Genomic DNA, 26,872 nt, shown 5'->3' with positions numbered 1-26,872 from the left:
TAATGGCGAGGAATTGACACATATATCCACATGTATGTATGCTAGAGTTTGGAAATAGCACACTTAGCACTGTGATACCCCTTTAAATCATATTCCATTTCCGCTATTAACCATATATTAATAATAATTAGTTTTATTTGCAAGAATAAAAAATATATTACTTAAAATTATCTTTCATATTCTTAACTATGATATATTAGATTAATCAAAATTCATGTACTGAGTCTAGCTAATAAAGATATCACTATTGAAATATTCTTAATTTAATACATTATTATTATTATTATTATTATCTACGAATATGTCATTATTCTCAATCACATCTCTTATTTGAGCATTGGCCTTATCGGATCATTCTTGACTTTAATTTTGTATGTGATGTTTGAGTTGTGAGAAACTAACTCCGAAGAATTTGACTAAAAAATATAATTTTAGAATTTTTTTAAAATATAATAATTTTCAAACGACAAGTTAGGTTAGATCACAGGGTTAATTGTTTTAAGGAATGTTAATGTCAATCAAAGTCAAAATATCTGAATATTAATTTTTAAAATTTAAACACACACATATATGTGTATAATTTTTATGTCTAATCATGATATACTTAAATCTAAGTGTTGGATTCACTTATGAATTTGAATTTGTAATCATTAAATATTAAGATGGCTAACAACACATATCCGAAAAATTTGATGATGAGTCATTGATGGTAAGTGTTAGTGAAATTTTACGTTGTGGTCGAGGTGTCAACATGGCTCAGTCCAATCCCAGATATGCAATGTTGTCTACACGGATGCTTAGACAGTGATAATGAGCGTCGAGTCAAGTTGAACTCAGGATTGGCTCTGCACGATCTACTTTGTTGTCACCAATGTCCCTGCACGTATGCCTAAGTCGAGAGGGGAATGATTTCCTGATTTGACCTCTCCAAAGGTTAGTCAGTAAAGCTTATTATACGTGACCTAATGATGACGGTCGACTTCTCGAGCGATCAACTTGTACCTTTGGACGAGCGTCGATCGACCTGCATGGAACGACATCGCATGGTGTTGCTCTAAGCTTTCGAGAGCAACTTTCCACTGTACGACATTGTCTCGTGCGACTTCGAATGATGCGGGTAGGGGGGTGGCCATCTTCTCGGGTCCGAGGTGGTGCTTCCGACGTGATGCTTCATCTCAGTCCAGAGGCTCCATATCCGTGCTGACGTGTTTGCTGACTGTGTTTACGAGGGTGATATCGGAATTTTCCCTATCAGTAAGGTCGTGAGATGGAATAAATTTATTGTTGAGGGATTGATATGCAAAATTGTTAATTACTGTACCGTGAGGAGGCTGCGGCTATAAATAACCCTTATGGGGCTTTCCTTCTTGCTTCTTTTCGCCCCTGCTGGTGGTGTGATCAGGGAAGAAAAGGAAAGGAGAATAAGGGGGCGCTGCTTTTCCGATCCCCCCTCACCCCTCTCCCTCCCGCCTTCGACTTCCGATGCGAGTGAGATCGCAGACCGCGCCCTCCATCGCCGATCCGCATGTGTTCCTATCAGAAGACCAACACGATTGGATCTTTCTTCCTCTTTCGTTGTTAACCTTCCATCGGAACCTCTGTCTGTGAAAAATCCCGTATTTCTTTGGTGCTTTTTCGCGCAAGATTAACCCATCTTTGTCCATTCTTGGTTCCCCCCTCAGACCCCCGCAATCCCTTCTTTGAACCCTGTAAAATTCCCTTTTTTTTTGTTCGGTCTCTCTTTTTTGTTGGATTTGGAGCTCGTCCTCTTCGCCTCGGTTGGACCCCGAGGATTTAGGTTTAGGGATAGGCGAATCGGACTGTGGAGGCCTTCTTTGGTGTTCTGGAGATCAGTTTTTGGGCTGTTGTTGTGTGGATCTTTGTGGCTCCCGGAGCGCTGGGTGTTCCTTGCTGGGGTTCGTTTCCGTGTTGAGAAAGAAAAAGGAGGGTGTTACTTGATCTCAAATCGCGGTTACAGGGACTAGGGTTCGTCACGGTCTGAGGCACAGAAAGAAGACTGCGCTTTAAGATTCGGGCGGGTTCGTCCGGGTTCCGGTAGATCGGTTCATCGATTTCTGCAGCACCGTTTTGGTGTTTTTGGTGGTGAGCGGTGCTGTACTAGCGGGAACTGATCTCGATTCTTTCTGGTGCTTGTGACCTTCTCTTATTGACCGTCTGTTGTTGGTTAACACCCAGTTCGAGGGTTCATCCGGTTGGCTCGAATAATTGCTGGTGGTGAGTTGTGTCGAGAGCAATGGAGAGGATCTGAATCTGGAAATGTGTGTGAGGACATGGTGCAGAGGCAGGAGCATGGGCGGTGGTCCGTTCCCTTACTGGAACAGTTATACTGCATACTAGGATTTCTAGTCAACCGAGGCTCACCGTGCAATGTCTCGCTGCTTCCCATTCCCACCACCGGAATATGAAAAGAAGACAAGTAGTGGCCACGTAGACTTACTAGCTGAGGTGCTTCTCTTACAAGCTTATTTTTGCTTGCTTTTAATCCATTTTGTTGGCTTCCCAACTTTATACCCCTTGCACTTGATAATTGGTAACTTATATGAGGAGGTCATTTGAGTACTGTTGTGGGAGAACTTTCTTGTATTACAAGTTGGTAAATTATGTTAGGAGATGATCATGATCAATGAACTGGATATTCCCTAAATTAGGATAAGAAAGTTAAATTTCATCACATGTGATGTTTTGTCTTATTTGAGTAGTTATTATGTAACCATACTCTGGAATGCTGCTGGCAGTATGTTGATAAAAATTTTCAGAGTACACAGTGGATAATTGTGTAGGATCCTGTTTTGATCGTGCGCATAAGGAATTTTTTCTTGTATTATTGAATCGAGTGAGGTCTATTTATAATTATGTTGTATTGTAGTGCTTCTCATTCAACTTAGAAAGTTACATGGCTAATCAAAGTTATGCTTATTTGATATCCTACCACGACCTGTATAACTTATTTCTGTGTTGTCCATCTAATTGTTTTACTATAATGCAACACTCATATTTGACATGTAGAGTAGTCATTTTGTCTTTGGTGCCAAAGTTGATCATCACAGAATCATTCCATCCTATCACAACTAGACTCTTGAAAAATGGCAGATACCGGAGTTTAAGTTGATAAAATTTAAGCTGGGTAAAATTCAGCATTGGTTTATGTAAGTACAAGCTGATTTTTGTTTTGATTATGGCTTATTTTGTTAATAAACCACAATTGCAAACTACGATATAAAGGCAAGCTGATTGTTGCCAACAAGATTATTATTCAGGGGAACTATTCTTAATCTGGTCAGTGGTAATGGGTTTGAAAGAACAATCATGTCTATTTACACTGAGACCAGGGAGGTCAGGTCACCAACCATGTAATGCCCGAGATTGGAAAATATATTTTTATCAAGGTTTTGTGAACAATAGAAGTATGAAAATAACTGGGGCTCAGTTCAGCTGGACTGATCAGTTTTGTCCTTAGTTACTACCATCACTCAATGGTGAGCTATCTCTTAAGCACATTGTTTTCTGATCTTTCCGAAAAGAAGATTATCAGTAACCACCCTCATAACTTCCATATTTCATAATTTTTTCCATATAACCCAAGCAAGATTATCTTCAAGGTTGTGTCGGTCGAATACTTAGTACCATGAAAGCTGCTTTATTAGAGGAAATCTGTAAGCATGTGATCCAACTGACTCTTTCTAAGTGTAAAATCTTTAAGATAAAAGAAGTGGAGAGTCATCTTTAGTTGGCAAAGAGATTGTTGAGCCTCAGCCATACCTGGGCTTGGCAGTCTTTGATGTTATATCATGTGAAAAGGACCCCCGTAGAAGCTGATATGACCTTAGGCGTTCGTGCTTCCCGTACCTATTTATAGTGGCATTGAAGTTGAAGTTGGGGAGCATTATTTAGACAACAATGTTTCACTTACATAAAGTTTTTGTCCAACAAGATTCTTAGGTTTCATTCTGATGCAATCATTGTTCATTTATGTAAGCTCTGCATTAGGTTAGGTCAGGTATGTTCAGTTTTTAATGAGTCAAATGGATAGTTTAACTGGACCTTTTGATAGTTGGGTATATAGCCATCTAAATTATTTTATGGTTTACTGACTGCCTAAATTATTTTGTTTAGGTGATTAATATTTGTTCATTGTTTCCCTTGACTAAGGTCAAACTTCTTCACAAAAGAATAATAAGATGAATGGATTAGTTAAACTGTTGCCAGGCAATATGTTTACATTTTATTTATGAGTTTTAGGGTGACAGTCTTGGTTGTTTGAGAAATATTGGTCACTAAGATGTGAAAATTAGGTCTTCTAGCTTGTTTATATTTTCTTTCAGCAGTGAAGGCATATATGACTTGAACCTATTGCAAGAAATGCATGCATTTCTTTCTTTATTATGCCTTTTCTTTTCAAGTATAAAAATGAGATTTTTATATTGGTATTTCTCTCTCCTCATGAGTAAAGAAGAATTCAGTAAAAAACTAATGAAATATTTCATAAAGTCCATCTAGAACCAAAAAGTTAAATTTGGTTTTTGATTTTATTGCCATATATTATAATATCTGATTCAACTTCATGTTTTGAGAGTACTGTTATTAAGCACAGGTGCCATTTCACATGTGGTTGTATTCTGCAGCTTCATTTTTTGTATTTGGTTGGATCAAAGTGTCTGCAAACATGTTCATATCATTTTTTTAACACAAATCATATGTATTTTATGTATTTAGCATATTGTCAACATATAGGAACCACCACCTTTTAGGACAGATGTGTTCTGTGTCTTGCTGGTGACTAATACCTGATTATTGTTGTAAACTTCAACACACAGGTTATGTGGTTAGATTTAAGATTACTTAATGGAACATCATGTGGTTTATCCCTTTTTTGTGAAACACAATTGTCTGTTGGAAACTGATATAAAATCGTTGATGTGCATATCAAGCATTCGTGTTCATATTTACCACGTCACTAGGTTTACCAGTTTGAAAATGCCAAGTGCTTACCTTCTGCTAGATTTTCTACATGTGCAGTGCATTCCACAGCACCCTGCACTACTTCACCATTTCGCATCTAATGTTTTCATTCTCATATCATCAATTAGTGACATGACCTGTGGGGGTAATGCTTCTCTTAGTGTAGCAATAGAGATGGTGCCTCCTGAGAAAATCTGATATCTTTGTTCCATTCAGGAGGATCTAAGGCATATTCGGTATTCCATGTATGAAAAGGATTTGCTTGGGGTTCTTGTTGGTTTTCTGATTCTCTAATATATATTTTTCAATCTATGAATTCATAATCTGCTGAGTTCTTATGGACTTGAACATAAGGTTATGGGGCTTAGAGCTGCTATACTCGTACTGGTAGTAGGTATTATTTACCTAGAGTCTTCTAATTTAAGGTGCCAGACCTGCTTTGAAGTTCATTTGAATCTTGGTTCAGTACCTGGTCTCCAGCAAGAATCTTTGCTTCATCACCTGTTTTCAAGTGACTTGGAAGAACTGTTGACTCTCTAGTATCAGTAGTCAAGAGTTATAGTTCTGGTATGGATGGTTTGGATGCTATATTCCTAATAGCATGTCTGGTAGGTGCTGTGCTCTATAACAAAGTTTCTTGCTGCTGAAAAAAAAAACAAATATAGCATAAATGCCATGTTTGGGACCTTGAGCATCCTGCCTTTCTGGATGATACTTCTTTTAACCGACGGTACTGTTGGAAGATGGACTTTTGCTGATTGTACTGTTGGAAATGGACTGAAAAGCGTTATGTAGGTTGTTTTGCTTCTTTTAGGAAGAACTGAGCTCTGAAACCAAAATCTTGTTTCCATACTTTAGTCTGACTTGAATATATGTGTTTCAGAATGACTAGCTATTGGACTGCACACAAAAAATATTACAATGTTATTTATTGTCAGTTGTAAAATTAACCCCCTTATGGAACATGAAACAAAAATGAATATCTTAAAAAATGATCAAAATTATAAGTTAGTAGCTTAAATTATGAAATAAGAAAGTTGTTTAATAGGTAGATCTGAACATAATGAGCCTAACCTGCAGGAATTTGCTGTACATGTTTCTTCTTCCCGGCATGCCATGGGCTTTCAGTTCTATTGGTACAAGAATGATGCTACGTGCCAACACTTGGTTCCTTTTTCCTGACAGCAGGCTATCACATATGCCAACCAATATTAAACGTTGTTGGAATCTAGTTATTTTGGTGTGTATATTATCAAATAGAGGTATCAGTTCCTCACAGGGGAACATTATTATACGAATGTGTCGATTCCTTTTCTTTAACCAGTTTCACTGTATGAAATACCATGTCATCTTTGGAACTACTTAAGAAGATCATCTTTAAGTTTGGCATTTGGTTTTCCAATTGTAAATCTTGTAGGTGCTTCATAATGCATCACTGCTTTATCTTGTGTTAATTTTCTCAAACTAGTGCCCGGAGATTTTTAAGCTATTCGAAACTTGATCATCTTTTTTTCTTGATTTATCTTTTCCAAAGTGTAGGGTTGTTTTTGTGGTTAGTCTTTTTCAATTTTCTTCTGTGGGTCTGCACTTATAACATTGAACAGTTTTTTTTTCTGAGAAATAAAAAAAGATTTATTAGTTGAACTAGGTTTACTACAAATTATTGACCAGTTAATTACTAAAATCTTCTCATCTTTTATGCCATTTAAATTCACTTCTATTCAACAGAATTTGGGTCATTCCCATTGTTTTGCATGCCCCAACTATGTAATTTCTTTTTTCTTTTTGAAGTTCATCATTGTGGTGGAAATATAATAGAATTCTAACTTGTCAAGTTGTTTATTATCGACCAATGAATTAGTGGGTACTTGTCATATCTAATGCCCTTTGATTTCACTTCTACTTGATGGAATTTGGGCCATTCTCATCAATGTATTAGAAATAGACTAGAACTGTAAGTTGTCAATTTACTTGATCATTTCTTCCTATTTGGTGGAAAATAAATCAGGCAATATATTTCATCTTTTGCATTCATTCTGTTTGCTAATTACGAACACTAACAATGAACACTTGTGATTTTTAGTAAAAAGGGAGTTTTTAAATCTACGCTTCTAGCCTGGTTTTACAACAGGAATCAAGATCAATTCAGAAAACTGAAGCATATTAATTATATAAATTAAATTAGAGATTCATGATAGCTTTAATTAGCAGGGAGATCATGATTGTTTCTGACAATCATATGTCTGTGATGATACTCTTTATTTTAATAATTTGTGTGTTTATGTTAGTTAGTGTTGGTACTGTTTTGTTTATTTAATCTGTTTGTTTGAAGACTGAATGAAGGTTTCTTGAACTGTGTATGAGATTCAGATTTATTGGATTCGCATGTTAGAGGTTTGTCAGGGTTGCTATGCAGGAATTTTGTGTCTTCCAGGTTTGCTTGTATCCAATAAATTGAAGTGGCCTTACCTTGAAATATGATGGTTTCAAATAGAATACCGATTTATATGTGGGGTTGAATAGTCTGCTGTTAGTAGGTATTTGCTTTCTGTTCATTTTTTTAAAATTTAAATGTGCATCATTTTCTGTCTCATGTCTCATATAGTGTGGGCTCATTATAGCTTACGATCGTGATCAAACATTTATTGGTTGTTGGGAGAGTGCTTTTCTTGGTTGCTTTACCTTTTGGATGCCGTTATAGCTATATCATATCAGTATATTCATATCTGGAAAATGGTATGCAAAATTTTCACTTTGCTGAATCTTACTTCTTTATTAGTTGAACTATTAGATATCTCGAGATTTTCTTAAAAAGTGAAACCTAGGTTTTTCATCTGGTTCACATGATGGTAGTTGATGTCCTCTTAACATTATCATTATATGATTTTGGTGAATATCTGAAACTTTGATGAATTGATTTACATTTACTTTTGTGGTCAATTTTGTGTCAACTTTCAGGACAAACACAAAGAGAAGAAGCATAAAAAGGAGAAGAGTGACAAAGGGAAGAGAGAAGGCAAAGAGAAAAAAGACAAAGATCGAAGTAAAGATAAACACAAGGAGAAGAAAGATCGAAAAGAAAGGCACAAAGACAAGAAAAAAAAGGATCAGGACAAGGATAAACTAAAGACACCATATGATAGGACTGACAAACAGACTGATTCTCCCAATGGAGATATGGTTGGAGAATGCAGTTGGAAGGCAGAGGCAATTAAACATTCTAAATCTACCGAGGAGTTGGGCAGGAAGATCAAAGATGGAGATAAAGTGCCAGCAAACAGGAAAGTTGACAACTTCAGTGGCCCAGTTGAAAAAAGCATTGGTAGCTTTGCTGTGCCTGCAGTGTTTAAGGAAAGAGTTCCAACTGATAAAAGTATTCCATCCTCTGTGGATGCTCCACAGGGTAGAATTGATGGCTTGGAAAGGTCAGCTGACAAAGTTGCTATTTCTAATCAAAGAAGAAATGAGGGTTTGGTCTCTTCACATGTATCACAGAAGGAAAGAAGTCCTAGTGACAAGTTGGCGCCAGATCTCAATAGTACAGCGCAAAGAGGAAATGGTGGTATGGCACTACCTCTGGAGAAATGGGTGGATTCTGTTCCAAGACAATTTGAGGGCCCATACCCTGCAGCTGCTATGGAAATTGATAATTACAAGAGTAACAAAGTTACCTCAAGTTCCACTAACGCTGTTCAAAGAACCACTAATGGGATGGGTCAGCCAACGCAGAACCTTTCCACTCCTAAAAATGTTGACTCCATTGGCCTTGCCAGTAAGATGGAGGACAGAAGAGAAGTTAACAAAACTGATCCAAACCATGACCTTATGGATCAAAGAAGAATTGATAGGATGGGCCGATCAGTGGAGAAGGATGCAAACAACCGGATTAAGGAGGAGAAAGCGAGGAACACAGAGCGGGAAGCTGATGATAGGAGAGAAGATAGACAGAGGGATAAGGATAATGACAAGAAGAAGATCAAGGATAAAGACAAGCACAAAGGGAAAGAAAAAGAAAAGGCGAAAGTAAAAGAGAAAGGTGAACATAAACATAAAGAACAAATTGGGCCTAGAGATGTCATGAAAAAGGATCAGTCAGATAGTCTCAATCTAAAGCCTTTAGCCCCTCAGAGAGATAATGCAAAAAATTATCCTATCAATGATAATTTCAAGAAGAGAAAGGAAATGGATATAAATGGGTTCCATAGTGGTAAGTCTTTTAATATATTTGTTTTTTTTTTTTTGTAATTTTGGGAGCACCCGTAGTTACTATACCATTATAAACCTCATTTGCTTGGTTTATATCACTGCATTTGCCATGACATGCAGAGAATAATATGCGGATTGACAAGTGTCCAAGAACAAATCCTTCCTCTCACCTCCGTGAAGAGAATGGGAGGACACTGGAATCATCCCATATTGCTACAGTTTTTCCTTCAGTAAAACCTGAAGCCATAAGGTATACGCCGACGGTAAAACCTGTAGATAACAAGGAACACAAGATAAATGGCATTGCAGAAGCTCAGCCATCCTTGTCTGGCTTGACGCATCTGGTTGCTGCAAAGAAGGGTGCAGCTGGTAAAGTTGATACAAGTCCTCACCCGGACTCCATGTATCTCAACCAAGTATACTCTATCCCCATAGTGGATGAATGGCCTGAATATGATGACCAAGAGTGGCTTTTCAGCAGCTGTCACCTTCAGCAAAAGCCGAAGTCAAAGCTTGGGGGCAATGAGGTCCCCCAGGTATGGTCTGAGGCACTAAAAATCGAGCAGGAGGATGTCGTCGCTTTGCCTTATGTCGTTCCTTACTGATACCGGTTATTCTCATTATGCCTGATTCATCTTAAAAGATATGGCGGCATGAATGAAAATAGTTGATCTGTTCATTTTGCTGCCTTCAGTTCCTCCATGCCTGTTATTTCTGGTATGACCTCAAACTTGTTGCAGTTTGAACATACTAGTGTTCTTCACGGCATATTCATTTCAGGTAGAACGGAGTTACTCTACCCTGCCGCCCTTCAAGTCCATTTGACTAGGGGTGCCATATTGCCGGATCATATTGTTGCTTCAAGTGGCTTGAAGTGTGAGCTCCTTGTGGGAGGAGGGAGGAGGGAGGAGGGAGGTGAGGGGCGTTGCCGCTCTAATGCACAATTTTGGACTGTATTAATGTATATCATTTTATAAAAAGAACTGTACAATGGAGAAGGGGAGGGTGAGAAGATAATGGAAGTGGCTATTGTCATTCATTCATATAATTTTTGCAGCTACTGTAGTTCTCGTGGTAAATATTAAGCATGCAAATTCTCACATTGATTGATGAAATAGTTATATTTCCCTTTTTAATCTTCCATATAAAACAATCTATCATTGAATCTCACAGTGTGAATGGGAAAAAAGAAGGGTATATATTATAGAGTATGGGTTTTTTGTTTATTTTGTAAAACGTTGGAGCTTATTCCTATTACATCATTAATCGGCATGGAGTGTCATGGTCAAAGAAAACTATGTCTTATCATCGATCATGGGATGTATGTATCAATTTATTGATATATGATACGTTAGTACAGTTTGGGATCATTTGGTAACGAGTTACGAGTCACAAAATGATTAGGAGATAATTAATTTTTGATGAAAATGACTTCTATTTTCTACTTCGACTGGGTTTCTGCTTCTACTTCCCCAATCTAAATTTTGTATGATCTCATAATTATTTTTGAATATTGTCATAATAATTATGGTTAATACTCATGAAAGTTAAATAATATGCATTAAATTATTAGTTAACAACTACGCATTAAAGAACCCTTATCGTGTTCCGCGGATGTATCATATCAGGTCTCCTTCTCTATAAAGCCCGATCTGCGAGCTCGACGCTACGCAGATCCAGAGAGAGAGAGAGAGAGAGAGAGAGAGGCGCAATGGCGAGGCTTCACATCTCTGTCTTATTCGCCGCTGCTTTGATCCTATTGGGTATATCTTTTTTACTCTCAGCTTAACTCACGATCCTCGACAAGGTTTGTGCGAGCCCTAATTTTTATCCCTCATTTTATCTTTTCTGTGCGAAGTTTCTGCGAAGAAATCTGGCGATGTGACGGAACTACAGATCGGGGTCAAGGTACTTGTTCCATTTGATTTCTTCCTGGAATCTTGTTGTTGTTTGTCTAGATCTTGGCTGTGATCCGTTATTCTTCTTGGATGGTGACTAGGACGGAAGAAATTATTGTGCTTCGAACAAATTGAAGGTAACCTAGGGTAAGTTGAGACGTTGATGGACGGGTCCTTTTTGGTGTACTTACGGAAAACAAAGTTAAAATGGGCTTAGATGCATAACAGGGCATTGGGGTTTAGACGATGTAGTCTGACACCTAGTTAACGCCACAAACTAATCTTCGCTAACAAGAATAGAGATGCTATTTGATAACATGATGCCGTTGGTTTCTCTTTTCCATATTAAAATTCCAAACAAAGTGTCGTCACCTTCTGGTATGGGCTTGAGTAAGCTTCCTTTAAAATTGGATTACTCTCAGTCGGATGGGCTTGAGTAAGCTTCTAGTCAAGTGAGAAGTGAACCGTGAACCCTTTCTAGTTGGAGAGAGTCATGTATGACTAGGATCTTTTGTAACACCTCGATTAGTCTAATGGGTAGACGGTAGACTACCATCAACGTCAATTTAAACATTTTGGTTAGTGGTTTGGGCTTAATGAAATTAATAGGCCAGTTATCCCATCAGGTCAAGTCGTGATTTTTGGTATCAGAGCCGACTTAGCATTGATGTATGGTGAGGGAACTCGAGTAGAAAAGGGTCACATTGATGAAGTTAGAGGATTCGTCACGGTGTGGAGTATCACGAGGCTGTGCCTCACATATATCATATCAGGGTTTGATCTGGGCTATGTTGGGTCTTGACAATAACGTCAAGCTCTTAAGTGAGAGAGTTTGTAACACTTCGATTAGTCTCACATCGAAAGTGGGCAAGACTAAGATTGACTTATAAAGGACTGATGAATGTACTATTATCAACTCTAGCTTTAGCATTTTGATCAGTGATTTGGGTTCAACGAAGTTGATAGGTCAGCTATCCCATCAGGTCGAGTTGTGACATCTTTACTTTCCTTTCTTTGTTTGTTTGTTTCTTTCTTTCCCCAAGAACAACAAGTTGGAAGGCTGCAATCATTTAGGAGGTTGACTTCTTCTTTTGTTCTATGTGGGAAGCTTTTAAGCAAGTGAAAAATGCCTTTGCAAAGTTAATAATTTGGTCAAAGGGCTACATAATTTTATAACATGAATTCCTAAGGGCCATGATGAATTTTTTTTTAAATCACTGAATCAGGGTTGACATCAGTAGGACTGTGCTATGGGAAATTGTGCTTCTTAATGCTTATGCAGGTTGTAGGCATGATAACAATTGGCAGGCTAAAAGAAGGCCAACTTCACGGTTAATTCTGTTTAAACAATGCACAATCCATATATTATCATGACCTCTATCTATGAGCATAATTTATCAACCATTATGATAAAAGGAAAATGACCCCAGATTTCAGTTAAATCCCATCTTATTTTGGACTCAAAAGTGTCATCCAAATAATAATCCACATAAGACTAGAAGACATCTGACCCAAAAAAATAACAAGTATTTATACAGAAATTCTCTAAAAATGGGAAAAAAAACCCAAGAAAATTATCTAAAATTGAATTTATAGCTAGGGTCAAATTCAGTCCAACATCAACCAAAAATTTGGAACTCAAATTGACCCTATAATTCACTTATATTACACTATTCTGAACCTTGCCGGCTGCATCAATAACCTTGAAGGATTTGTTGATTATAAAATTAATGGAAAAATTTATCTAGTTGATGTTCATTCTTTCATAGCGTACTAAAAGGCAAGGAGCTAGTGAAGAAGAGGTCATCTTTGGTCAGGTCTTGCTTGATCATTCTCAACTTTTGTGCTACATCACAAGCTCTAAGTTTAGTTATGTAAAATAGCAAACCTTGAATTATTGAATTTAAACTAGGAAACAAACTTTTTTATATTATGCACATATGCTTTTCATATGATTGTCAGCCATGTATGCTTCTCGCTAAATGCTATGTGTTTGAAACTTTGATCTCTTTCATGCTTCTCTTAGTATTATTAGTTCTTAAAAATTCATTCTGGTAGAAATTATAATCCAGTTTATTTTAGTCCATGAAGGAGACAGAATCACATGAAGATTTTAAGATGCTTTGCATTTTATTGTATCTAAAGTAACCTGTTTTGTCTGTTTGTCTTGAATTTTTTTTTACAGTACAAGCCAGAGTCCTGCACCATTCAAGCTCACAAAGGTGACAAAATTAAGGTTCACTATCGTGTAAGTTCTAATTGTATTGAAGTTCTAATTGTTTACTGACAAAAGAATGTAACATTTGTTTGATATGTCCTCTTCCTTGTATTTTGTTCTCTTTTCTCTTCTCACCTCCATCTTGTGGATGTGCAAGTATTTGGAAGTTGGTTTTAGAATTGTTCTGGAGGTATAGAACCATGTAGATTTTCTGGGTAGGCAAAGAAGTCAGTCAATGTTAGCTTATTAATATAACACTAAAATGAGTAGTACTGTCTTTTGTATATATTACAATAATTATTTTTAACTTCATAGCCTTTATAGACAAGTTATAACTAGTTATTTGATCTTAATCCAATGGCTAGTGTAGGACTCCAGATCTTTGATACAAACTTCATGGTATTTCTTCCACGATATATGAGAGCAAAGGAATAACATGGTAAACAAGAGAAATTAAGAAAGATGGTTCAGTGGGTTCCATGTATCTCCTTGAGCACATTTGTAGATAATCAAACTTTGATCCTCTCTTATTCATTCACCAGCCAGAAATACAATTCAAAGACATTATTGTCTCAAATGACATAACTTGCTGTGATACCAATTGAGACAAACTATATACAGTTACTATCAAATACACATAGATCATGAAAATTAATAGGAAAACAACACAAAATGAGATAGTTGCATTTGGTCAGTTGTCCCTGATCATAATCTTGGAATAAACTTTAATCCTTTCCTTTTCATTAACCAGTCACTAAAGACAACTCAAAAACATAGCTAACTCGAAAGACTTAACTAATATTACCATCTAATAGTTATGTATGTCGTTGAGCACAATAAACAAGTCATACAAATAACCAAACTCAACACCAAAGAAGCACTTCAGCATATTAACTAATTCAAATTGGCACTAACACAACTAATACTAGCTGTGTATGGCATTCAGCAGCATAAACAAGTTATATAAATGACCAAACTCAACCTTTCTCGCATCTGAAGAGTTCTTTAGCATACAATGAGTCCCAATCGTCACTAACACAACTAATAGAAAACCAATCAATTTTTTACTTTGCATTGCATCCTAATGACTTGTTTTGCATCCATCAACTCTTAGCTTTCTTGTACTCTTTCACTCTTTGAATTTCATATTTCTCTTGGAATATGGTAGCTCTGAATTGTAGATTTGATATCTGATTAATGTTTTCAAGAGCACTAGGCACTATAAAGGCAAGGCTCCTTATTACCTGATGCTTACCTAGGCACTTCCCGGATAAAGCAAGATGCCTCTCGCAAATTGTTTCCCTTGTTTGGACTAGATATTTTGAAGCCAATGTTGCATATATTAATAACCTATTAGATTTCTCACTTGGTGTGATCTAATGTTATACTCTAATATATCTCAAGATTTTATAGGTTTTTTTGTTGACTAAATTCAGGTTGATCTTTTATTTTAAAGCCAGTAGACATATTGATGAAATTTCAAGCTTTTATCTTGTCTGTCCAACTTATGTTCCAGTAGTAGGTGACACATGATAGGTTGTGTTTCTTAGGGGTTTAAATAGGTGCCTAGGCACTTGCTTAAGCGCTCGGGTGAGGCGAGGTGAGGCTCGCTTGAGGCCTCGACTAAGCGACGCACTTTAGTGAAGTGCCTCTTGAGTGCTTGCCTAAACCCACGTGTCAGGCGCCTCAAGCGAGCACCCGGTTCAAACGAAGTAATCGAACTAGACTATTAAGCCTGGTTCGGTTGAATAATAGCTTGTTGGTTTGATTGAACCAACTAAGCTACATACTATTACCATACTTGCAAAACCCACCCCCCCACGTGACCTCGAGAGTAGCTACTATGTCCGTTGTTGACGCTTCCTCTATAGCTGACGAGCAGGTCCGACAACCTAGCTTTCATGTGTAGTTCTCTTTGTCGCTACTGCTTCCGTGTGCATCTCCTTCCACTGTCAAGGGAGAGCACCGTAGCTTCCTTCGCCACCAATGTACACCTTTGAAGCTTCCTCTGCCCACGATGTTGCCATCTGCAGCTTCCGTCACTATCTTTCGTAGCTTCCTCCGTTGTCGTTGTTGTCGTTCAAAGCTTCCTCCATTGCTGTTGTCGTCCGAAGCTTGCTCCGCTATTGCTGTTGTCGTCTGCAGCTTCCTTTGTTGCTGTCATCGTTGTTCGGAAGTTCCTCCATCATCGTTGCTCTCTCCTTCCTCACTTTCCATTGTGGGTGATTCTTTTCTCCCCTTTAACTATTGTTAATAGTAGATCACTCTTTTCTCCCCCTTTAACCATTGTTAATAATAGATAATCTACTATTAACAGTAGATAATTACTGTTATCATATAATAGTCTTTATATAAATTTTGACATTGCTAATCTCTATTTATTTAAAATTGTTATTATTGTTTCAAGATTAATGACAAGTGTATAATGCAATTCAGAAAATTCATAAAAAAATTCAAGAAAGGATCCTTCTTGGAAATACAATTATCTAAAGGATCCTAAAGATGGTATTTTTTGTGCAAAGTAATATCGAGTAGGGAACTTCAAGAATGCATCAGCATGCAAGAAATGTCCACTTGATGTAAAAGAAGAGTTGCTGATTTATATGACTAAAAAAAAGATATAAAAGAATGAATCTTGTGGGATTTTATTTAAGGATAATGTTGAACATATTATAGATGATGATGAAGAAAATTATTCAGAAAGTGTCAATCCAAGTGGGAAAAGAGTCTACGACAAAAGGAAAAGAAGCCATGGTTGTTAAGAAGGTTAAAAGGAGATCGATGGACTTATATATTAAGGATCACAGAAGCAACAAGGGCAAGCAGGAGCAAAATTAAAACAAATAAATATAAGTGATGCTTGTGATAAGAAAACAAAGGGAAGATCAATTCAGTACATTGCTTGCTTCTTCTATCATGTTGGCCTTTCTCTTAGTATTTGTCGTTTAGACAGTTCTAAAGAGATGATTGAAGTTATTGGAAGATATGGTGGGGGCTTAAAACCTTTAAGTTATTATTGAAAAAAGAGTTCGATTATACAAATGACTTATTAAAGGGTCACAAAGAATCATGGGTAAAGCATGGTTGCTCTATTATGTCAGATGCTTGGATCGACAAGAGACATAGGAGTATAATTAATTTCATGGTCACATGAGTTACTTGATAAGTTTGTGGAAGAAATTGGTGAACAAAATGTCGTCAAGTTATAACCGACAATGGAAGCAATTATATATTAGTTGGTAAGATTTATCTTTTGAATTTTTTAATCTTTTAATTATTTTATCTTTAATTTGAATGGAAGAATTATGTGACTCCTAAGTTTTATCATATGTCTTAGGTAAATTACTTGAAGCAAAAAGATAACACTTATATTGGACTCCATGTGCGACACATTGTATTGATTTAATGTTGAAGGATATTAGAAAGATTTCTGACATCTAGAAGACTTGAGAAAGGATAATATTTGTTGTTAGATTTCTCTATAATCATACTGAAGCTTTAAATATAATAAAAGAATTCACATACAATAAGGAATTGGTGAGATATGGTGTCACTTGATTTGTTATTTCTTTCTTGACATTACAGAGCGTGCATCGTTAAAAACATAACATGAAAAGCATGCTTACCTCGTAGAAATTGGTGACAAGGAAATGGACAAAAGAAGTGAAAGGAAAGAGGGTTGGTGATATTATCTTAATATCGTCCTTTTCGAATCTTATAGTTTATACATTAAAGGTAATAGACCCTTTTGTTCGAGTCCTTTGGTTGGCATATATTGAAATAAGTCTGTAATAAAATATATTTATGAAACTATAGAAAGAGCAAAGGAGACGATTCAAAAGTTGTTTGATAGAAATGAAGACAAGTATAAGAAAATATTTACAATCATTGATGAAAGATGGAATTGTCAACTTCATCGTCCATTACATACGGTACTATATAATTTGAATTTAGAATTCTTTTATAAGAATACTTCCATTGAGTTTGATGCAGAAGTTGTAAATAAGTTATATAAGTGCATTGCAAGATTAGTTTCAAGTCTTGAGATGCAAGATAAGATTACGTATTTACATGTGAATTATCTTTGTATAAGAATGTCGATGGTCTTTTTGGAATTTTAATGGCAGTTCGATCTACAACAACTACATCCCCAGATATTTATAACTTTATATAATTAATTTCATGTATATTATGTTATTGTTAATAATAAAGTAAATTTTACAACCGAATGGTGGAGTCTATTTGGAAATTCTACCCCGAACTTGTAGTAATTGGCTATCAAAATTTTTAGTTTGACTTGTAGTCTTGTGGGTTATGAGCGAAACTGGAATGCTTTTGAGCATGTAAGAATCACATAATATTTTTGTTTCAATTAATTTATTATTTTTTAGATAGATGTATTAGTATATTTTTAAATTATATGGCATAACAGATTCACACAAAGAGAACAAAATCAATTAGAGCATCAATGATTACATGATCTGGTTTATATAAAGAATAATCAAGTATTGAAGGCTCGTCATGATTTACGAAAGAACATTGATCCAATCTCATTACAAGATATTAATAATTCAAATAAGTGGTTGGTGAGGGAAATGAGTGTGAACTTACAAGATGTCGGAGATAAGTTTGTACTTGAAGACGACAGCTTAACATAGGGAGATGTGGCAAAAGTCTCAAGTGTTGGAGAATTTCAGACATATACAAGATAGATGATGAAGGCAAAAATGAGTACAGAAGTCTCAAGTTTATCGCCTGCCATTGTCGAAGAGGAGGAAATCTTTTTTCAATGAAGATGGATGAGAGGAAGAGAAAGATGATGATATGTTTGAGAATGACGATTTTGATTATGATGATGATAGAACTTGATGTAAAACTTTATTGTTTTGAATCTTTGATATTTTTGTTATTAGAAGATAGATAATGTGATTTAGTACTTTAGATCTTTTTTAATTTATGATTATATTTTTATTTATATAATAATATATATCAATTATATTATATATTTTTATATTTTAATATTTTAGAGCGTCTCGTTTCGTTTGGGCAAGCGCTTAACGCCTCGGGCATTTTGGGACCTTTGACACTTTTTGACACCTAACGTTTTTTAAATCATTGGTGTTTATTCATCTTTTATATAGAACTAGAGTATTCTACCTATTTTATCTCTTGTGTGATTTACCTTTTAGTACCTTTTCTCTAATTTACTACTCTTGACATGTGTTGCAGGGTTCACTTACTAATGGTGAAGTATTTGATTCAAGCTTTGAAAGAGGTGACCCCATTGAGTTTGAGCTAGGCAGTGGTCAGGTGATCAAAGGTATTGCCCTTTCTCTGATTAACTGTCCCCTTATACCCTTTTGAAAGAGGTGATTCAATTATATTTGAATGTGTTCTTTTTAAGCATGTTACTTCAAAGTAGTGACACTAACATGTGTCACTTATGACAGAAGAGGGAGCAAACATTATTCTGCACTTCTTATCGTGACTGCTTTATGTTGGTTCTGCATGCAATCGTCCTACTATTTTTGAAGTTTGATTATTTACCTTAGCCGCTTCATAATATTGGTGAAGCACGAGTGCCCAATTTTCTTACTTCTCTGAGCAGATTCTACTGGTAACACGAATTAGAATAGCTTTTACATAAAACTCTTCACATTGAACTCCAATTTTTGTGATTTGTGATGCATTTGGAAACCTGATCACTGTATGGTTTGGATCTCGACCATGGTTTGTATGCTAAACTTTTGATTTGTAAGTGTCCATTGCAATCCTGCCTAAGTTTGTACTAGAAGTTTCAAAAAGTGGATATTTTCTTGATCCTTGATTTTAATTATCTGATTATGAGGGAGATTATTATCCAATTTATGTTTTTTTTTTCATAGAACCAGAATCAGAAACAATTGATTAAATCTATTGGTTCTCAAAATTGACTCCCTTTATGTTTTCTTTTATATAAATATTTTATATAAGCGGAATCATCTTGTTCAAAAGGTGGCATGGTTTACCACTGAAAAAAATGATTGTGCAGGATGGGACCAGGGCCTTCTGGGCATGTGTGTTGGTGAAAAGCGAAAGCTAAAAATTCCTGCAAAACTTGGTTATGGTGCCCAAGGATCCCCACCAAAGATCCCAGGTAACGCATCGGGTTTAACTTTTTTTGTTTTTCTTTTGTCATGCATTTTTCTTTTCCCTGGGTGTTGTCGAAGGACCACCTGTTGCCTTGTAAAGTTTATCATCATGCGTGACACTGCTGTTTACGACCACATATATGAATTGGCCTTTGCTATATTGTCTGATATGGTTCCAATAACTGGCAGGCGGAGCGACCCTTATCTTCGACACGGAGCTTGTGGCCGTCAATGGGAAGTCGTCATCTGACGCTGGAAAATCCACGGTTGACGAGAGCGAGCTCTGACTTCTCGAGAGACTAGAAAGTATCACTATAATCTAGCAGTCGATGCATCATTTCAGTAACCATTAACTTTTTTTGGTGGATTAGGACATTTTGTAGGGCGCCTTTTGGCAAGTTGATCGGTGACTTCGTCTCATTAATTTTTCACTTTAGTGCTGTGTTATTCTTCATACTGAATTCCTTCAGCACGCGATGCAGAGGGCCGTTCGCTGTCCACACATACTTTGCCATGGGAGTGGCATGCCAGAATTACCTGCGATCCAATAACCATCAGCCTCGGAGGAGCGCTATACAAGGAAATGAATGGGTGTGACAGCTTCAGCGGTTGGACCAAATAGATTTAATTTTAGGTGCGTGGGATATTGAGACACACCAACACAACTAATAGTTTTCGTTTTAGACCTTTAACATGTCACCAACCTCTGCATAATAGGTGGATCACATTAACTACCTACCATCCCCATGCAAACCGACTCCAAAGATGCCACGATTAACAAAAGAAGACCAAGGAAAGAGCTATTCATCTCGAATCTCATCAACCTCTCGTAGGCTCCATCTGTCCATTGCCCGCTCAGGTACTGCCTAGCTTCCAGTTTTCTGCAAAATTTCCATCAAATAACGAGTCTGATCCATGTCAATTTGCGCCAACCACTGGCGTATTTAACTTTCTAAGTTTCGAGGTCTTACAGTGGCTTCGGTCATCTCTCATTTGCTCATTTTGGCAAATATGTTGCCATAAAACTTGGCATCTTTCTTGTTGTATTCCCTCATCTTCTCCTTCAAACTTTTATATTCCAATTTCACATCCCTATAACAACACAACCACGAGTGAGCAAGCTAACAGTAGTGCCATCTACAATGATCCATATGTCTGCCTTAACATACCTGTTGTCCGGATCAATTTCAAGTGCTTTCTTGATGTCCAACTCTGCAAGATCCAAATCAGCAAGCTGAATATAAGCTTGGGCTCTCCTATACAGGGCCTTTACATTTCTGCTGTCAACCTCCAGCACCTAGTTTGACAACCCCTCTCTGTTCTTAGTGTACTGTATAAATTATGAAACTAGTCTATATTGGTCCAAATAGCACATTAAATAAGCCTAGGGATTGACCGATACCTTGGAGCAAAGCTTCTCTGCCTCTTTGTAGTCTTTGAACTTCAATTTGCAGGCTGCATTATTGAGATTGCATATGGCTTTTAATGCCCTGGATTGCTTCTTTTCATCTTCACTAAATGAGTTATCATACTCGATGAACTTGGCACCCTGAACACGGGGAAGTAAAAAAGTAAGCCACAAACACCTGAATTATTACATGAAACGAAGGGACATATCAAAACAAGTGGAATATGTATAATAAATAACCTTTTCGTATCTCTTGGAAGCTCTAGCATATTTGCCCAATTTAAACAATGCATTTCCCTCTTCTTTTTTCTTACCAGCAGCTTCAATCTTCTCTGCGGTGTTCATGTCCCATGATTCTTTCTCCTGTAGGAGAAATGTGGTAAATGAGGCTCATTAGTCTATCCAAAACTAGACTGCGACAATCAAATATGAGAGGGTGAGAGGGGCTGGCCACCTTTACAAATGATACAAGCTCAACTTCATATATGACAGTGGAGTTGGCAGGAACCACAGCAAGTTCCTGCTTCGACTCGGTGAATGAGAATGCATATTCTGGTGGAATAGTTACCAAAGCAATCTCTCCTTTCTTCATACTCATCACTGCTCGGTCAAGACCCTCGATGACTTGTTCTGTCACAAAAATCATGAGTCACTCCTACCTTTACACAGCTGATGCAAGCAACAAAAATATAAAATAAGAGCAATTAGACCTTCATCGGTCTTGAACTCAAATGGCTCCTGCTCATCATGACCCTTCTTCACAAAGACTGTCCCATCTTGTAGCTTACCAATCAACTTCACTGCATATATCAAAATAAAACTATAAAAGATATCAACCAACAGGGTGCTACGACAGTTATGTAAAACATGTATGATATGACTTCTGGATCACTACCTGTCACAACCGCTCCTTCATTTGGCTTTTGGTAACCTTCTCCTTCCTTGAGAGTCTTCTTAATGATCTTTCTGTCATCCCCTATCTCGGTAACAGTCTTCCATGATATTAATTCAAGCTCAATACAGAGAGTGGCATTTGGTGGCACAGCACCCTCATCACCAGAAGCCGGTCTACCTTTTCCGCCAAATGCATCTATCCTCAACAAGGACATCAAACATAAGTTACACATTGCAATGTATTACAATGGAGCCATGGAAAAATTACAAAACTAGTCCGATGTAACCTTACATTGTGGTTTCACAGTAAGGAGCACCCTTTCAGCCTTCTTCATGGTTTTCACAGCTTTAGCCAATGCAGGACAGAAGAAACCTGATCCCGGAAGGATATTTTGGCTAGTTAAACAAGATCAACATTCCAGCAGCACAACTTGTCGAGTTTACACTAACCATTTTTAACAGTAAACTCTACTCCCTCTGATTTTGAGATCACAGTTCCATCCTCAAGCCGGGCTTCGTATGTCACTGATGAGATGGAGAATGTTGACACTTCTTGATTCCAAAGAGGACATATGATATAAAAGCAAAATTCAAGGAAAAGAGAATGTACCAAGAACTTCATCGAGATCTTTTGGGTTCTCCCACTTCTCCCCTTCCTTCAGGATCTTCTTAAATATGCCTCCGTCTTTGCATATGTCCTTCACACTACACCATGACAGTAACTCCACATCAAATTGGAGAGTGGCATTGGGTGGGATAGTGGGAGGAGAACCAGATTGACCATAAGCCAGCTCTGGAGGGATGGTAAAGATGGCATTTTCACCCTTCTTCATAGTTTTAATACCTTGATCCCATCCCTTTATGACTTGTCCTGGAAGAACCATAAAATAAGTGGAAAAGAACAAATATGCTAATCAGAAAATAAAGCATCGATTTTTTGACAGAGTTTGGGATATGATTTCAGTCATACATAAATAACTCTAGCACTTCTGATATAGTAAATTTAGTACATATCAGTTGAGATAACTTGTGGAAAGTAAGAACTTTCTACAAATACTTGTTTACATAATTAGAAAGCAAAAAATATTCGGATTTAAGAGTAAGAAAATTACAAAACAACTTGAATAGAAAAAAGAGCATGAAACTTGCCCCTAATCGAATCATAGTCTGCTCAACCCATCATTATGTTACTAAATTATGGGAAAAAAAACAGTCCATTAGATGAGACTCCTGCCAATAAAAGGTTCGATGTAAGAGGTCTTACCTCAATAAGAGAAGAGATTGTTTTTATGACTCAAACCCTGTTGGCTTAGGTCACACTGTGGTGTACAAGCTCTCCCTCTTGATGATGAGAAATACAACTTAACACGATTAGAAAAAGAAAATCATAGAAAGATAATACTATGCGCCGCTAAGCTTACTCTTTGGCGCCACAAATTTTTGTTAGTTCCCAGATCGATAATACTTGAGAACCTTTGACCAGCACTACATTTCAAGTAGAAGGCATCCATGGTCCAATAGCACCACTATTATTTACTGTATTACTTGTCTCAAACATAATCCATAAAACAAGTGATCATTAGATAGCTACACATACACCTTCTTACAACTTAAACAAGGCTTAGTTACCTTGATGATTCTTGCTTCTTACAGTTTCAAACTTGAGCAAAGTTTTAATGACATATGCCGGACATCCAGCCTTGGCTGGAAGCACATTGAAGATGCAAGAATAGAAACTCTTGAACAACTCATAGTTACTCTTCTGGTAATATTGATGCCTTCATGTAGCAAGCATATCTGCTGACATTAATATTTTGATGAGCATTACATAATACTAATAATGGAAAGTACTAGCCTTGAAGAAGAAGGGTCACATTTAAGACATAACCTATTCAGGAAACCAAATCCATATTCCTTCCTGATAAAGGGAAACCTGACGAAGACACAAATCTGTGGAGCTGAAAACCCACCTTGGCCGAGCTTGAATTTGAACGCCGTCCCCCGATCACGGCTCGAATCGAACTTGGTCCCGTCGAGCAGAGTCCCAGTGTAGTGCACTGCGATCCAAACCCTCGAAAGGTCAGATTTTTCCCTCTCAGAAATAGACAGTAAAGCCACCACACAACCTCATCCGAACCAAACAAATGTCCCAAAGAACGCAACGACGTCCGAGATTTCTCGTCGGAATACCTTCGACTTCATCTCCCACCTCGGGCGTCTCCCACCCGGACCCCTCCTTGACGAGCTTCTTCTTGAGCCCCTGCTTTCCGACCTCCTTCTCCTCGCCGACCTTGAGGGCGGGGCCATCGTCGGGCGGGTCCATCATCGCGGCCTCCTCCTCGCCGCCCGGAAGATCGAAGTCCTCTTCGTCCATGACGGCGGCTTGGCTCCGTGCAGGGATTAGGGCAACGGGGCCTGATGAGATCGCCTCGGATACGGCGGAGATGTGGCGGAGGGAGACAGGGACAGAAAGAGAGGAGTATTATACCGCCAGGAGCACAATAAGGGGTTCCAGAGAGTTCTAAAGGCCAAGAGAGGCTCCTGAAATATGCTTCCCTTCGATGCTTTAGGAAAATACGATATATTAATATTAAATTTGATGCATAATTTCTCATCAAATTCTCACAGCATATGAATCATGCTGTTGATTTTTAGTTACTTATAATTGAAAATGCACATAAATGATAAATATAATTGCAGGAAAAATTAAAAATCTAACTCATTGCATCTTTGCTTACATATAATATAATCATTACGCTCCAAAGTAATACTAATCGTTCGTATTAGGAATTATCCTAACCAAACTTATGAAAGAAATTAGCCGGACTTAATGTTTCTTGATCACCCAAATTATTAATATCCAAAACAACCAAAGTTGTGCATGATAATATTGGAACCTTATGACTGAATATATATTGGTAGTCGATACAATTTGGACGTCTTGTGATACATCACATGCTATAGGATCTTTAAAATGGAGCTCGATGGATGATGGATAGGTCGCAAAATGGAATTTCGATGATACTTCACTTGCAGCTTTGGTTATCTGTAAGAAACTTATGTATAAGGCTCTGAACTTTGTGATGGAAACTGAATGCATTTGTTTAGATGACTGTTGCAGGTTTATTGTGTGGATGGAGATGAATGTTTGGAGATCATATATATTATTTGCAATAATATGTTCTACTTTTATACAACATGTGGTTGTTGGCAGAAAAATTTGCTGAGGTACAGGACAAAGTGAGACTAATGGGGGCATTTCATTTTGCAAGTTATTTATTTATGTTCTAAGATAAAACTTTCTTCTCGTTGATCGAAAATTTTTATTTTCTTTTTACTAAGAAGGATAATTATAAACTTTCTTTGTTCATGCTCTTTATCATAAAAGTATAAAGTCTCATCTTTAACACAGAGAAAACGAGGGACTTCCTTTGACTATTCATGTTCGTACTCATATACCTCAAGTTATTAACTTGAGCGTCAGATGGACTATATTAGAAAACTTCTCATCGACTTTGATCTTTGTGTAGGTGGCACATAAGGAGCTCGATGTTTTCATCTCGAAGACACATCAGATAACCCTACACATATGACTTTAGACCATGTCAGACTAACCAAGACGTCAATATTTTTTTTCTCCTAACAATTTGGCACTAGAAAGAGGGCCCGGTGTTATGGGAACATTTGCCTACCAACTCTCTCGATGAACACTCGAGTGATGAGGCCTTCTCGCGACCCACAGTACTTTCATTCAGGGGGCAACAGCCACCCTTTCCACAATGAATGCATCAACTTCGACACAAATGTCAATACAATTGGTATCTGTTCAGTAACATGAGGGCGACCCCTAGTCACTTGTTCATCCTTGCTGAAGCATTCATAAACCTTACACAATAGGTACAAGCACGAATAAGAATGACATAAGCTATTGCTATACTCTTACCCTAATTAATCAATAAGCAATGCCACTACCTTAATTATAGTCAGCAACTCAACTGACACCAACACTAGTACCCATCGGGGTTCCCCCACCTAACGTGATATCAATATCTTAAGAGCGCCCAAAGCCCATCGAGCCACCGATCGAGCAAGCACTTTGTTCCCCAACTACAAAATTCAACACATTGCCACACCACTATTCTATTCCACTTGAATCTCAAACCTAGTTGGCAGATTCGATAAATGATTTCCTGATGATCCAATTACTGCAAATGGACAAGAGAGAATGGGTCGACCAACCCTACCTCGTGTCTATCGTCATTCACTAAAGAAATCCATGAGGAGTTGATCCTAGCCAACTTTCGTCTCCCAACATTATAGCCCTTTGATGGTAATATTGACCCACTATAGTATATCGCTACTTTTTGCACCCAACTATTATTATATGGTACTTCAGATGTCCTAATGTGTCGTGTCTTCCCAACTATATTAAGAGGCTCGATACAAGAATGGTACACTCATCTTAAGTTGCTCTCTATTAGTTCCTTTATTCAGTTTGTTAGAGAATTCGAGCTTCACTTCCTTGAGAATATATGTCCAAAGTCATCAACAATAATATTTATCGAACTTAGGTAAGGAGAGGAGACGCTCTCATTCGCCAACTAGATTCGAGACATGCAAGATGTACATCCATCACTTGTCATACAAACCTTAATGATGGGACTAAAGCTCTCCCATCTTTTCTAGTTGTTGGTAGAGAGACCATTAATGAAAATACTTGAAGTACTCCAACGGGTCAATCAATATATCCCAACAAAGATAATGGTCTAAAATAAAAGATACAAAAGGTCAAGATAAGATCAGCTACAATCCTCGTCGACCCCAAGGTCACCACAGCAAAGAAGAAGTGATTGACCCGAATTGCCTTGCTTGAGGTCAAGTTAACTCCCCTGAATATAATCAGAACTAAAGTCTTTTTATAAATAAAAGAGAATGGACTCCTAAGAGACCCTCAATTGATGAATATTTCGTTGGCAAAGAGAGAAATTCAAGTACTACTGCTTATACTGAGATTATGGCCATGATATGGAAGATTGTCGTGATTTGAAGGAATATATTGAAGAACTCACTTGTCAGGGACACATCAGAATATCATCATTGGTAGACCTACCTCGGGAGGAGATAACTTCTTGGGTTG

General features: G+C 37.3%; 3 protein-coding genes across 7 annotated transcripts; 2 read left to right on the top strand and 1 right to left on the bottom strand.

Moving 5' to 3' along the window:
- Nucleotides 1-1,380: 1,380 nt before the first annotated feature.
- Nucleotides 1,381-10,288, top strand: LOC135643148 (uncharacterized). Of its 3 annotated transcripts, none has more exons than XR_010498157.1 (4): nt 1,381-2,466; nt 7,939-9,187; nt 9,307-9,903; nt 9,967-10,288. XR_010498157.1 is itself a non-coding variant. In XM_065159785.1 (4 exons), exons 2-4 carry the CDS (start codon nt 2,389-2,391, stop codon nt 9,789-9,791), a joined length of 1,812 nt encoding a protein of 603 aa, XP_065015857.1. In that variant the 5' UTR covers nt 1,381-2,103; nt 2,197-2,388; the 3' UTR covers nt 9,792-10,288. The 3 variants fall into 3 exon arrangements, 2 of the variants coding, with proteins under 2 accessions (XP_065015857.1, XP_065015858.1); XM_065159785.1 differs by having other exon boundaries at nt 1,381-2,103; nt 2,197-2,466; nt 9,307-10,288; XM_065159786.1 differs by adding an exon at nt 6,061-6,242 and having other exon boundaries at nt 9,307-10,288.
- A 522-nt stretch (nt 10,289-10,810) lies between these two features.
- LOC135643228 (peptidyl-prolyl cis-trans isomerase FKBP15-1-like) lies at nt 10,811-19,869 on the top strand. The gene is made up of 6 exons (XM_065159939.1): nt 10,811-10,949; nt 11,045-11,094; nt 13,270-13,332; nt 18,532-18,622; nt 19,334-19,438; nt 19,623-19,869. The coding sequence occupies exons 1-6, from the start codon at nt 10,898-10,900 to the stop codon at nt 19,718-19,720; spliced, it is 459 nt and encodes a 152-aa protein (XP_065016011.1). The 5' UTR covers nt 10,811-10,897; the 3' UTR covers nt 19,721-19,869.
- A 173-nt stretch (nt 19,870-20,042) lies between these two features.
- Nucleotides 20,043-24,272, bottom strand: LOC103992579 (70 kDa peptidyl-prolyl isomerase). Of its 3 annotated transcripts, XM_065159937.1 has the most exons (14): nt 23,926-23,979; nt 23,706-23,792; nt 23,365-23,532; nt 22,346-22,606; nt 22,186-22,260; nt 22,028-22,108; nt 21,737-21,931; nt 21,552-21,641; nt 21,296-21,471; nt 21,082-21,204; nt 20,836-20,982; nt 20,603-20,730; nt 20,405-20,525; nt 20,043-20,314 (listed from the first exon to the last, which is right to left on the bottom strand). In XM_065159937.1, the coding sequence occupies exons 4-13, from the start codon at nt 22,566-22,568 to the stop codon at nt 20,423-20,425; spliced, it is 1,341 nt and encodes a 446-aa protein (XP_065016009.1). In that variant the 5' UTR covers nt 22,569-22,606; nt 23,365-23,532; nt 23,706-23,792; nt 23,926-23,979; the 3' UTR covers nt 20,043-20,314; nt 20,405-20,422. The 3 variants fall into 3 exon arrangements, with proteins under 3 accessions (XP_065016009.1, XP_009410619.2, XP_065016010.1); XM_009412344.3 differs by lacking the exon at nt 23,365-23,532 and having other exon boundaries at nt 23,926-24,272; XM_065159938.1 differs by lacking the exons at nt 23,365-23,532; nt 23,706-23,792; nt 23,926-23,979 and adding exons at nt 23,000-23,076; nt 23,157-23,329.
- Between the last annotated feature and the right edge of the window lie 2,600 nt (nt 24,273-26,872).

Source organism: Musa acuminata, chromosome BXJ3-7 (assembly GCF_036884655.1).
Source record: "Musa acuminata AAA Group cultivar baxijiao chromosome BXJ3-7, Cavendish_Baxijiao_AAA, whole genome shotgun sequence".
NCBI lineage: Eukaryota > Viridiplantae > Streptophyta > Magnoliopsida > Zingiberales > Musaceae > Musa > Musa acuminata.
Note: the sequence above shows the minus strand (reverse complement) of the source record. Positions and strands in the feature narration are given on the sequence as shown.